This window comes from Limulus polyphemus, unplaced genomic scaffold (assembly GCF_000517525.1).
Source record: "Limulus polyphemus unplaced genomic scaffold, Limulus_polyphemus-2.1.2 Scaffold1601, whole genome shotgun sequence".
NCBI classification, from domain to species: domain Eukaryota; kingdom Metazoa; phylum Arthropoda; class Merostomata; order Xiphosura; family Limulidae; genus Limulus; species Limulus polyphemus.
The window spans coordinates 20270-34850 of record NW_013667211.1 but is presented as its reverse complement, the minus strand read 5'-3'; the positions used below and the strand labels follow the sequence as shown (position 1 = coordinate 34850).

The 14581-nt window shown below is 33.9% G+C and overlaps 1 protein-coding gene across 1 annotated transcript in view; it reads left to right on the top strand.

Moving 5' to 3' along the window:
* LOC106464258 (solute carrier family 26 member 10-like) overlaps positions 1-14581 on the top strand; it is a gene marked incomplete at its 3' end in the record, with an annotated part of 36155 nt that overhangs the window by 5033 nt on the left and 16541 nt on the right. Inside the window, exons 2-5 of the mRNA XM_013924384.2 lie at positions 1956-2387; positions 5558-5726; positions 6705-6815; positions 13190-13413. Coding sequence (XP_013779838.2) covers positions 1956-2387; positions 5558-5726; positions 6705-6815; positions 13190-13413 — 936 coding nt within the window. The remainder of the gene's footprint in view (positions 1-1955; positions 2388-5557; positions 5727-6704; positions 6816-13189; positions 13414-14581) is intronic.

The following is a 14581-nucleotide window of genomic DNA, read 5'->3' as shown; positions in this document are numbered from 1 at the left end:
TTAAGTTGTGGACTGTCCAAGGCATCTATGAACTGATCCCTCAGCAACAACTTGAGGAGATCGGGTAGACCTTGTGTGCCATGCTTTCCAAGTCCTGTGCCAGCTCTTGCAGGCTCTCCCCTCTAGCACGGACTCTCGTTCTAAACCTGGCCCTATAGACGTCTGACTGATTCTGGGTTCCGTACCTGAGTTACAGAGCCTCTACCAGTGCTCTATAGTTGTGTCTGTCGGCTGCTGTCAACTGTCCAAGTATTTCCAGTGGTTGTCCCTTCAAGCTCGTTGCCAGATATACAGCTTTTTGTTCCTCTGTCCATCCATTCATCTCTGCCAGTAGCTCGAATTGTGCTCTATATGCGTCCCACGAAACAAGAAGAACGAGAAATTAAACAAGAAGAGAGATTACAGCAGTTGTTAGAGGAAAAAGAAAAGAAACAAGAAGAACGAGAAATTAAACAAGAAGAGAGATTACAGCAGTTGTTAGAGGAAAAAGAAAAGAAACAAGAAGAGAAATTACAGCAGTTGTTAGAGGAAAAAGAAAGAAACAAGAAGAACGAGAAAATAAACAAGAAGAAAGATTACAGCAGTGGCAATAAAACCTACAACAATGGCAGCTCGAACAGCAAAGTAAACAAGAGAGATTACAACAGTTGTTGGAGGAAAAAGAAAATAAACAAGAAGAACGAGAAAAGAAACAAGTAGAGAGATTACAGCAGCAACTGGAACAAGAAAGGAAACAGGAAGAAAGTCTCCAACAGTTGCAGGAAAGTCAGCAGCAACTACAAGAAAGTCAGCAGCAACTACAGGAAAATCAACAACAATGGCAAGAGGTACAAATGGAAAACATCAGTAAATTTAAAAGCGAATTAGATACGTTAAAGAACGATTTGTTGTGTGTTACACAAGGAGGATACATTGACCATCGACTTAATCAGCCCCAGACAATGGCAAGCCCCTTACAGAGCTCGCAGCTAAACCCTAATGCAGACATATTCAGTCCCGTTAGAAGTCACATCCCAGATATGAATGTCAGTAATAGGAGTGATCCAGTGTGAAGGAAGCCACAGGAATTCGATGGGAAGGCACCTTTTGTTGTTCGAGCTGCCATTGTTGCAGGTTTTCTTGCAACTGCTGTTGTCTCTCTTCTTGTTTCTTTTGCTTTTCTTGTATTGCTGCCATCAAACCTGCTAAACTGTAGTTTGATTTGCCGCTTCTCGTTTCCATCTTCTCTTTTTCTTTTTTTTTATCCCACTCTTTGACACCAATTTGTTACGTCTCCGTTTGTTAATTGATTTTCCGTAACTTCGTTCCGACGAAACTTTAGCGACACAAGTCTTTACTTAATAAAACTGGTTTATTCTTTCCGAATATAACTTACTTAATTCAATATTCGCGCTAAAATAAACACTATAACGAACGAACGTTAACTTCAAAAATACCCTGTGACTGCAGTTCAATTACTCACTATCTACACACACATTATTGTCCCGTCACGTTGTCACCCTCTTTTATATACCAGTCTACCCTATATCTAGTAAATACTAGAGCATTCGCCAAAGTACAGGATAGTTCTAGAAAATAGGTGGCGCCACACCAGTCACGTGACCTCGATGACGCAACACTATAATAACGACGTTAACTTCAACAATACGTCTCTCTCTGACTGCAGTTCAATTACTCATTACCTACACACACATTATTCCGTCAAGTTGTCACCCTCTTATATATATATATAACAGACCACCCACCCCCCAATCTAGTAAATGCTAGAGCACTCCCGAAGGAACGGGATAGTTCTAGAAAGCAGGTGGCGTGGCAATAGTCACGTGATCTCGCTGACGCAACAATATATATATATATATTATCCTCTGCAATTAAATTATTGTACTGTTTAAATATTTGTTATGCAATAATTGTTTATATATATATATATGTGTGTGTGTGTACATACATTTCAGAATATATATAAAAAGAGGAGTTCGGTGACATTAGCAGCACTTCCTCCTCACAAAAAGATGCCTGATGACTACTCCAATATGGTTGAAGATTCTGAGTCACATGAAAAAGAAAACTCGACTCTATCAGGTTTAAACGTTGATAACAAAAGTCACAAATGGCTGAGCTATCCAGATTTAAAACTCTTAGAAGAAAATTCAGAAAAGCTTTCTGTGACCATGGAGTTAACTGGTAAAGTATTTACTAACCCTGTCCTGGATATGTCAGATGATGAACTAGAAGCATTTGACCACAATGAAAGGTCAAGGCTGGAGTTATCGGCAATTGTTCTGAACGTCCCAATCATAATCCAGAGAACAGCAACTGACCAACAGCAATTGGAGAAAAGATATACGAACAGACTACCTTCATCAAAGCGACCGTTTAGAGAACAGGTGGGTTCAAAATTGTTTATAGTGTAGAGCATAGGTTGTAAGCTCTGTTTAGTAAGCGTGTAACAAGCTTTCGTTTATACGTAAACGGGATAAAGCTATCAAAGTGTGTAAGGAGACCAGTGGACGTCTTTTTTCGGTAAATTGATGTGGAAAATCCATTAGCATTACGGTTAATGAGCATGTCTAAAAAAGCTAAAGTATTATTATTTTCAAATTCACATGTAAATTTAATGGCAGGAATGGCAAAATAGGTTACCATACTTTTAGTTATAAGTATCGTTTAGATGGAAATAACCTTAACAGTGTATTAACCTTAATACTGTCATATGCTTTCTGAAAATCCAGATACACCAAATCTACACTTTCATCTACATAAGCAGTAACCTTTTCAAAGAATTAAAAAGATTTGTAAGGCAAAATTTTCCCTTAATGAAACCATGTTTCATGACTTTGCAAAGCATCCTTTATCGGACTTTCCAAAACTTTTCGCACAACTGATGTAAGACTAATAGGCCTAGTATAATTACTGGGCAATAATATAGTATAACTGGTAATTATTGGTTTCAATGCTCTGTTATCATAATGATTCCATAAAGTTAACTTTAAAGTTACAAAACTTCTCAAATAATTTAACATAAAGTGATTTGAAGGCATACAGAGGGGTATTTAAACATCTTGATAAAAGCCACGTGCTAGTTTGTTTACTCATCAAAATAAACGCGGTCATTATGGCCTCCGAATCGTGTCCCTGTGTATTGAAGAGCTAGTTAGACAGTGAAAAAGTTAGGGAAAGTTAATTCAGTCAGCGAGTCAGTCAGTTGTTTGGTGAATCGTTTATCATGTTATCAATCGATTAATGAGTGCATTCGTGTACAAGTTTTATTTGTGTTCTAGAACGTTTGGAAATAAGTCACCTTTAAGTTAGTTTTATTTGAAAGTTAGGCCTATCAAAGAACGTAGCCTGTATAATTTATATGTTAAAGTTGAAGTAATAAATCACTTTTGTTATGGTTACATGCACTGGAATTTGCGTTGTTTTTACCGAATAATGAAAAAGTACCCACCCAGCGATAGAAGCCATTATAATACTAGCTTCTATTTTAGCTAAACCATTTTTTTTCCGTTTAAGATAGCCTTTTTTCCCCATTAATTCTAACCATTCAAGTACTACAATAGCATTTTTTTTCCACTAAGTGATCAGTAGCTGTTCCAATCTCCCCTCTGTCTTTATTCATAAAATGTTTATTCATGTTCATACATAGAGCATTTGTCACTTCACTCAACCCTTTACAATTAAATATATCCTTCCACATACTTGGTCCTCAAGCTTCTTTTTGTTGCAGTGATCAGGTAACTCTATGCCCCATATATCTCGAACCTTCGAATAAGACAATGCTATAACAGTATTTATGTATGCTTTTATATTAATAGTTTTCTTTCGTCAAAGATAAATTCAGTATTATATGTATATGTCCTTGTTGTAACAATTTGATTGTGAATTTCACTATTAATAAACTTATTTCATTGACACTACCTTTAAAAGACTAGATATATAAGTACAAGATAAGTCATTGTTGTCACAATATGAATACGAATTTCTATCTTAATGTTGTACCAATATGATTGTCTTAATTTTAAAACTATGTGGTACTTACTGGTGTATTTTTTATCAATAATCATTAACATGACGCTTTCATATGTTAATAAACTTTGAAGCGATTTTGAGTTAAGTAATGAAACTACTTTTAATTTAAATAATCAAGTAAGACTTATCTTGTGATGAATTTTAGCATTCATATTTGACTTTTACTAGCCTCCCCACTATTATCTTAATACAGGTTTTACTATAGAGTGGGTGATATAGTACAGTCCACAGATATCCCTCAGAGTAGTCTGTTAGAGTCCAATAACAGAAAGGTCGAAAAATATTATATCACAGAGTATAGGACTGCTTTCATTACTTTCCGAGTTCATCACAGAAAAGGATTCAACACACACACAAAATGTAAAAACTACAATCTTTAATAGACAAAGACAACCAAAGCAAAAACACAGCACAATGAAAGGAAGCAAAGAGCAAACGAAAGTTTTGCAATGTGTAGTTGAAGTGCAGTAAAATAAAATGTTGTTAAACGTAAACAAAGTTTAATGGAATACTTCTAAGTGATAACCGAAACTACATGAAGAAAACTCCACAGAAACGTATTAAACATGCTATTCAGAAATGTGCTGAACTGAGGAGAGCCTGGCTTTTAATGCAAAAAATACAATTAAAATAACAAAACCAGGTTGCCCATGCCATGCTACCTATGCACGCGTTCTTCGTCCACTGCAATTCAAATGCAAGGGCGAGGCAGCCCCAGGCCACTATCCAATTTGCTGAGAGAAAAGATAATCTGCTACTAGGTATTTTATGAGTTATATCTCGTGCAAGAGATCGTGATTAATGGCCAATTAGTGAACGAGGTCCCATGATCAGTTACAATAACGAAAGGGTAAATTGTTTACTTAAGTGATTTTCTACATTCAAATGGAACACACTGAAAATTCAGAAATTTCCAAAAATGTACATATTATCTAAAGGGTAGCAATCACGTGGTCATCTTCTACCACAACTGTTTAAAATCCTCCAGCATGGCAACTAATAAAACAACGAAGTATGTGTATAATATTTAATATATTGATGCTGTATTGTTTGCTGTATGGTCTGAATTTTTAGTGTTACCATAATCAATCTAGTATGATAAGTTATATATGTAAAATTTTAAAAGTAATGGCCTCTCAAATGGTCTTAAACTTGTTATAGAGAAAACTTTAAAAGTCCAAAAGTTTTGTAAAAAAGTAAAACTCTATGTAACTATATAAATTTTACACATTTGAAAGTTTTATTAAGGACATTGAACAAAATTGATAGTTGAAGTAATTGTTTATCAGAAACCTAATTGACAGTTTCTGTCCTTAATCATAAATTTAAATAAAATTAAACAAAAACACGTTGGTGTAGAAACTGCCTCCATAGGCAGAGTTATAAAACACTTTAAAGAAAACATATATTGTAGGAACTGTTCAAAGATTCTGTGCCTAAATTTAAAACTGTAAACAGAAAGGCAAAATAGTGATGTAAAAACTCAAGGGAGAAGTCATTGTTTGAGAACTCTTTTTTTCTATAGGTTTTATACAAGATGAAAAAGTGTTGCCACTGCAGTGGAGCCTGTCTTCTGGGTCTTCTCTTAACAGTTTTTCCAATCTTCCGATGGATACCTCAATACAATTTCAGAAAATACACCCTGAATGATCTCCTATCTGGTTTCATTATTTTTTTACTTCATATTCCAGAAGGTTAGTGTACGAGATAATATGCTTTATATGCGTCAAAGCAATTTAAAATTATTTGAACTTCAATAACAACAGGTGTTTACGTTGATAAAATAAAGACCTTAAAAAGGACTGTTTACAAGTTTTCACTGTAAAACCCAGTTGTGAAAAATAATATGTAGTTTTACACCAGTAATGTTAAAATAAAGCACTCACGCACATGTGATATAATTAAAGTAGTGACCTCTTATCAGGGGCGCAATTTATGTATGAACATTGAGGGGGTATCAATTCATTTTGCCGGACAGGTATTGATTTTCTTTAAGTTAAAATTAAATTTTATGGAAATAAGTGATAATTACAAATAAAGAATGTTTAAATCACAATTTAATTCAAAGTTTTACATTAATGTGAAGTAGATAAATGACAAATCAGTGGCTAGCAACAAGAGGAAATTTTCTATAACTCTAATTCTAAATTTAGTCTTTCTGTTTACTCAGTCGAATGATGGAACCCATTGGGTAGAAAAGCCTATTCATCTTAAAGGTGCAGTTTTTAATAGCTTATGAAAGTCGAAAAAAGATGACTGGCATTGCTTGGCAAGTAGCCTAATAGGCGAGTATCTTGTGATGAAATATACTTACTTGTTGATATCATTGACTTAACACGTGTGTATCAGTAACGGTAATAGTGTTTGAATATTGAGATTTTTTTTCTAATTTCTGTGTTAGATATCTCGCTTTAGGTGGGCAGGTTGCCTAAAAAATAACTGTTCTGCCTGACGAAAGTATCTCTAGCTACCTAACATTGGGAGCATCCACTAGTTGTCCCCCTTGTCGCTTATAGTTTTACTTCAGGACTCAATATTCTAATATATATATATATATATACACACACACACACATATATATATAACCATTCTAGAGAAAAATTTATTATTCATTGAACATTTTAGTTCCTGTTTTGCAAGATAATGTGTATTGTGTTTTAAAATCTTTACAGGTTTGGCATACGGAGTTCTAGCCTCTGTTCATCCAATTCACGGATTGTACGTGTCTTTCTTCCCAGTTATGGTTTACTTTCTGATGGGAACATCAAAGCATATCTCTATAGGTAAATAATACCTTTCCCCTAGTTCAGACTTAGTTTCTAAGGGAATCATCTAGGCATATCTTTAGAAGAAGATAACATATGTTTTCTTAATTCTCGTTTATATATCTTTAAAGGTAGAAAATACATTTTTCCATTTTTCAGACTTACCTTCTAAAAAGGATCATCGAAACATGCCTATATGGGTAAATACCACATTTTTCCACATAGAGGTTTACCTTCTGATAAGGTCTTTCAGATGTATCTCTGTGAGTAAGTACTACCTTTCTTTTTAGTTCAGATTGATTCATCTGAATGTATTTCTATAGCCAAATAAAATCCCTTTCTTCATAGTCTTAGTATATTTCCTGAGTGGATCATTGAGACATATCTCTACGGGTAAGTATTATATTTCTTTCAGGTTCTAGTATACTTTCTGATGGAATCAGCAACACATACCTAGATAGGTAATAATATATTTCCACCTAATTCTGGTTATATGAAAATGATCATTAGAATTAAGATATTTTTGAACGCATAGGGAATGCTGTTGTGGTTTATTTTCTAAATGGATCCTTGAGACGTATCTTTATAGAAAAGTATTACCTTTCTTTCCATTTCTGGTTTATTTTCTGGTGAAATCAGCAAGACATATCTTTATAGATAAATAATATTTTTACACCTAATTCCTGTATTAGGAGGATCATTAGGATTAAGATAATAAAATCACATCTTTAAAGGTATGGGAAATACCGTTCTGCTTTATTTTCTAAGCGGATCATCGAGACATATCTTTATAAAAAAGTATTACCTTTCTTTCAATTTCTGGTTTATTTTATAAACGAATCATCGAGACGTATATTTATAAGTATAACCTTTCCTTTCAATTGTAGTTTAATTTCTAAATGAATCATCAAGACAAATCTTTGTAGGAAAGTATTACTTTCTTTACAGTACTGGCATATTTTCTAAGTGGATCATCGAGACATGTCTTTATAGGAATGTATTATCTTTCTTTTCAGTTTTGGTTTATTTTCCAAGTGGGCTATCGAGATATATCTTTATGGGAATGTATTACCTTTCTTACCAGTCCTGTTTTATTTTTTCTGAGTGGATTACCAAGATATATCTTTATAGAAATTTATTATCTCTCTTTTGATTTCTGGTTGATTTTAAGATTAGAACAACAAGACATGTTTTAATAGGTAAATAATATCTCTCCATCGAAATTTGGTTATATTAGAGGATCATTAGGATTTAGGATTGAGATAATAAAAACACATCTTTAAAGGTAAAGGGAATATTGTTCTTCCTAGTTCTGGATTATTTTCTAAGTGGATTATCGAGACATATCGCTATAGGAAAGTATTAACCTTCTTTCCAGTTCTGGTTTATTTTCTGAGTGGAATCATCAAAAGGCATCCGTATAGGTGGGTAATATGGTTTCCCTATATTCTTTTACTCTCTGATAGGACAGTAAGGACGTGTTTCTATAGGTATGTAATATCTCTCTTTACAATTTTGCCTTACTTTAAGATGGGTAATATTCTTCTTCTTAGTTTTGTTTCGTTTTAATTGTATAATCGAGACTTAGCAGGAGTAGTAATTTCTTCTCAATTCTAATTTAATATATAATGGTACCATCAAGGACACTATAGGTAGGCCGTTACGTTTATACTAGCTTTCTTTTTTATAAAAGGACCATAAAGACATATCTCTATAGCTAAATAATATATTTCTTTTCAGTTCTATTTTTTATCATGGTTTCATCTACATAAATCTCTGTAGGTAAATATTATTGTTTTTCCCCATATTGGTTTATTATCTGAATGGACCATTGATACACAGTTCTATTGGTAGGTACAGATGGTTGAATACTTTATATTGAAATAGTCTTGAATATGCAAACCAGCGAGTCATGTGACAACCACAGCCAATATAAAGTCGCTGTAGAACGTAATGACATTGTTTGGAGTTTGATAGGTACTGCGATTCCAACAAAGATTGGTTGCTTTTAGGAAGAGTATATAACAGCCCTTTTCAGTGCAAAATTTTCTTCAATTCAGATCAGAAAGATGTGTCCAGATTGGGGTTCTAGAATTTCCATAACTGGGGTTTCCTTTTTCCTAATTGCATTAAAAATCAAAGGAATTTGGATCACCTTGGGGTACCAGGACCATCCATAAAGAGGCCTGCAACAAGTCATACTCAAACCACGGTAAGCAAAGTGCAGTGTCTTGTAGCAGTGACAACCCATAAGCACAAAGGACAGTGGCAAAAACTGTTCTTACATTTGATGTAATAATATGCAACATATTCAAGAAGTATAGTCTGGAAAAGCAAACGTGTCACGTGTAGTTGCTTTCACATCAACTTTACAAAAGGAAGACAAATTGTAGAAAGCTGTATGAGTGGTGCCAAGCCTGAAAGAATGACAGTACCTCGTGGCAATCGACGAAACGTATGTGTAACTTGATAACTAACAAACATTTTCTATCAAACTTTTGGGGAAAATAATTTCCAAAAGTGCTTTACAACATGTCCTGAATCTTTCTGAAGGGATTCATCATCACTGGATACTGTGCTAGGAGTCAAGTAGAGATCAAAAGAGTGCTACAAAGGTCAGGGTGAGTTCTGCTTACTATCAGACTGATGTTCTGAACCAATTGTACCATAAATAATATTGAATTTGTACTGAAACGAGGCCAACAGATTATGGGTTCACCAACATAAGTCTTCCATTCATACTTCTTGTTGAATCGTCACATTCCTCAAGTAACTGGAAAATGAAATGGGTATTCATGCTATTCCATATAAAGACATACTGTTCAAGCCATCAGACATAACACTGATGGATTTCTATGCAATTGGACTGTTGAAATTGGTGCTGGGAACCCTATTCCTAATACACTAGATGAATTATGCAAACTGCGCAGGAAATAATGATGTAGTTTTGACATTACTGTCTTATGAGAAATCTTTTTTCAATAGAAACTATGCTCCAGAGCTATTGCCAAGATCATGGTTGTCAGACAGAGCATGGCTAGACATGGTGACATGGATTGTAACGAAGTGACGAGAATCTAAACTAATTTTAAATATAATGTACCCAACCTTCCATATTACCTTTCTTTCCAGTTATTGTTTTTTCGTGAATGGACCATAAATACACACACATATATAGCTAGGTATATTGTAACAATGAATGAGATACTGTGAGTAGCCCTTACATAACTTATAAATAACTGGATTATTTATCTTTGCAGTTCTGGAGTCCTTCTGATAGAATCATTGCAACTTAAGTATATATTGGTATATACTAGTACTAGTTTACTTTCTAATTAGAACAGTGAGGCATTGTTTCTGGGGGTAATGCCTTCTTTTCCAGTTCTGATTTAGTTTCTGAAGAAATGATTGAGACATACCTATATAGGTAAACCATACCTTTTTACCCAGAACTGGATTGCTTTCTGATTGGAATATTCCTGTAGATAAGTGTTTAGTTTCTTCCCAATGCTGGTTTATTTTTGATTATATAACCGAAACATTTTTCTGTAGGTAAGTATACTACCTTTCTTCCCATTTCTTATTTTCTTTTTTGAGGAGATCACCAATAGTTATCTCTATAGTAGGTATGAAATATACTTTTTCCTACATCTATTTTCATATAAGAGACTGAATCATAAAGACGCATCTCTATAGGAAGGTAATATTTTTCTTGACAATCCTGTCTTATTTTGTGATGGAATAATCAATATATCTTGGTGTATGCAATACCTTTCTTTCCAATTCTTCTTTCCTATATAATTTAATCATCTTGATAGTTGTCTAGAGTTAAGTTGTATCTTTCTTCTCAATTTAGGTTTGCATTCTGATATGATCATTGAGACATATCTCTATAGGTAAATAATACCTTTCCACCTAGTACTGGCTTATCTTCTGATAGGATCACCAGAACATACGTATGAAGATCAGTATTACCTTTTATTCCCCATTTCTAATTTGCTTTCTGATAAAAACATTGAGTTATACTTTCTGACAGGATCGTTAAGAAACATCTCTTTAAATAAACAATACTATTGTATTTAATATTCCAATTTAGACGTTTTGTATTGTGTGCTAGAAGAAATTATTACATGGCATAGTGATGGCTTGTGACACTTAGAAATTCCCTTAGTGTCTAGAACCTAGATTTGACATGACATCTCGAATATTATAGAATCTTGTAAAAAACAAATATTGTAATACAAAAATATGAGTGAGTTAATAACTGGATTAATTAGACAGCGAGTAAGTTTGTCAGTGAGTTGACTAGCCAGTAATTGAGTCAGTTAGTTAGTACGTCAGCTAAGCACTGAATATTTTGAATGTTTGTTTCAACAGAGTAGAGGATTTGTAAGCTATTGTTTAGATTTATTTATCTCTTATGACATAGCTTGTAAAACTTGTACGTAACAGTCGAAGAAATAAATCACTTTCATTATCGTTAAGTGGACTGGACTTTGCATTATCTTTGCCGAAAAATCAAATAGAACCCACCTAACAACAGAAACCGTTACAAAACTACACGGCTGTATATAGGTTTTCTCCTTATACGAACTAGGTTGGAAAGCAACCTGCCACATGAGCCAGTATAGCATCTTGATGTGGATCCAAAAAATGAGTCTTTCAAGAAAGGTTTGGGTTGTTTTGATTAGACAAAAAGAAAAAGGTTGGCACTAGTTTCGAGGTCTGGGTCGTTGGACCAGAGCCGTAAATGGACCCCTAACCTGACCCGAGACGATGTGAACCAACATGGAGAAATTAACTTCAATAACTTGTAAATGTAAAGTTAAACGATGTAGTAAGGAAACATGCTTGAAATGTTGTAGATGTGAATGTGATGGTTTAAGTGTAGCGATTAAACTGAATCGTGGGTCCAGGTCGGATGATGGAAGAATTTATTCGAATATATCTCAATCGATTTGACATACCAGCTGAATTGGAGATTTGTCAATTTATTACTGCATTAACAGCGAAACATAAAAAAGGGGCATAACAGTATCGTTATTTTCAAAAAGGAAGATGGGATCAAATATAAGAAACCATTAATCTCAATATTTTGTGAAACTAACGGCACACTAAAGCCCAAAGATGCAGCGTTGAAGTCGAAACAGGTCCATGAAACATTAAAAAATGATGTCACTAGCGATACTCAAATTAAAAATGCCATTTATACAACGAAGAGTAAATATAAGAAGAATTGTATAATAGCCAGTAGTTTACTATATCCATATAGTTTTCCTCATGTCATATTTTCATTAATATTTAATTCTTTTTTTTTTTCGTTTTACAAGTTGTACCGAGCTTCATTCATCGAGATCTATCGAAATAACCCTAAATCACCGGTTTCCGGAATGATCTCCCTGTTGACCATCGTAGGCTCGGTACTAAAAAATGTTGGACTAGCTCACGTGGCAGGAGTTAAAAAAGAAAACAAACAAATCTTACCACAATGCTGACAAATTTGTTATCAAACTTTTTTCCCAGTTCAGGTTTAGCTTCTGATGATCACTGAGACATGTCTCTTTAGATAGTTATTATCTTGTTACCTAGTTTTGTTTTACTTCCCGATGGGATCTTAAAGACACGCCCCTTAAAGTTTAATTAGATAATGTTTTTCTCCAAAATACTGACGTGTTTTTTGATGGGATCCTTAGAATATATCTGTATAGGTAGATAATATTTTTCTTCCCAGTTGTGATGGAATCGTTAAGATATCTCTGTTGGAAAATATTACTTTCCTTTTCTGGTTTAGTTTCTAAAGGAATCATGGGAACATACTTCAATAGATAAGTAATACCTTTCTTACCAGTTCTAGTAAAGTTCCTGATAGGCAATTTCTGTTTCTGTACTAACCATTATGTACAGAGTACTTGTTCTGACACAAGACTGATTTCCATCCTTGTTTTGTTAGGCAAACTACCTGACAAATATATTCTACCACCCACATATTTAGATAGATTTAGATGACTGTTATTTTCTTATGTGCATGCTTGACCAGCTTACTTGGGGTTCTGATGTTAGGCATTATTCGAATATTGTTTGTATTATTTATTACGTAAAGACTCTTTCTGCCTAGTGTTAGACTTATCCCACTGTATGATCATCAGTATATCTACCATATTTTGATTGCAAATTGTTCGGATATATTACAATGATTTAAATATTTTTTTATATTTTGAACAAATATTTAATATTATCAGTAAAAGAAGCCTCTTAGAGATACAGTTTTTACTAATATGTGTAAAGATTCTGTAGTGTTTGAAAATTAACGTTATAGGATGAAAAATAAACAACTGTAGTTACAAGCATAATTAAAATATACCTTGCATTGTAATGAAACGTTTCATTAACAGGAACATGTGCTATCATCAGTCTAATGATTAGCAATGCCATCAATGCTATTGGAGCAGTGGACAATGAAGAATTATCAAGGCACAATGTATCATTTGGACTTTACCAGGAAAACACTAGTCAAAGGCTACTAGAAAATGAAATCGCCTCACCCATAAATTCTTCATGGCCTCCTACTAAACAAGAAGCATTTGTTGTCTTATGTTTAGCCACAGGCTTATGGCAGGTATGAAACAATGCTGTGAATATTTGTAACTCCTTCCTGTGGAAAACTAAGAATTTTATGTTCATCGAATTATTTTGCCGTTGTATCACTCTGTACACATGGTGAATTTATAGCATGTAGAACCTGTCTTTTAGTTTTACTAATGAATGAACAGTTGACATGGGTTGTAAATGTGCCATGGAAAATATTGTTACGTCTTTGGTCGTTTGATAATTTCCTGTAAAATTTCTTCCCGAGGAACTTCAGCAATACAAGTCCTTTCTTAAATAAAACCAGTTTATTCTTTCAATACAACTTTGCAATACACAGAATTTCCACAGTCACTTTAACTTAAACACACGCTATAATTCACAACGATTCACGCATTTCAATTACGATCTATACCGCTCACTTGACTCAATTATCTGTCTCTATAACTGTATATCTGCGATTATCTATGCCGTCACCTCTCCCCCGCTTTATTTGCCGGGCTTATATATACAAAAATAGAGGGCTCGTAGAAAAGACTAGAGTTGCCAGGAACAGACATGATCCTTGTAGAATCTCATGACGTGTTACTAGTGTCACGTGACTTCCGCTGTCGTAACAATATGTATCTATTCGAATAAGAATACAGTTGATTCTCCATTTATCTCTGTTACGTATTAGAATTTCGGATAGTCCAAAGCCGAGTTAACTGATAATTTAAATTTAGTAGTTAAATTGTACTTTGGATTTAGTATTTAAATATATGCCGATATTTTAGTCAATTTACGATATTTGCCAACAAGATTAATACACACTGTCTTCTTTTTTTAATACAAACACGTTTTAATATACACACAATAATACAATTTATAGTAACAATTATTACAAATAGTTATTAGAAACAAAGATTTATAAACAAAAGTTTCACAAACTTACAAACAATATAAAATCTTTTTTCTAGTTTGGAACTCCCTTGATATCTTATCGAAGGTTTCCGATGAGCGAGTTAATTACGAGTTAATGTAGATACGATCCGATCCGCTGGGAAGCTAGCTAGCTTTGTCCTTGGCCACACACACTAGATTTTCCGCGATGAATTTATATGTTTTCATAAAAATACTAATGTCCTAAGAGAGTCCACTGAAGTTAAACGATTTGTAACGTTCGAAATTTATAAATATTCCTGGTCAGATATCTTAAG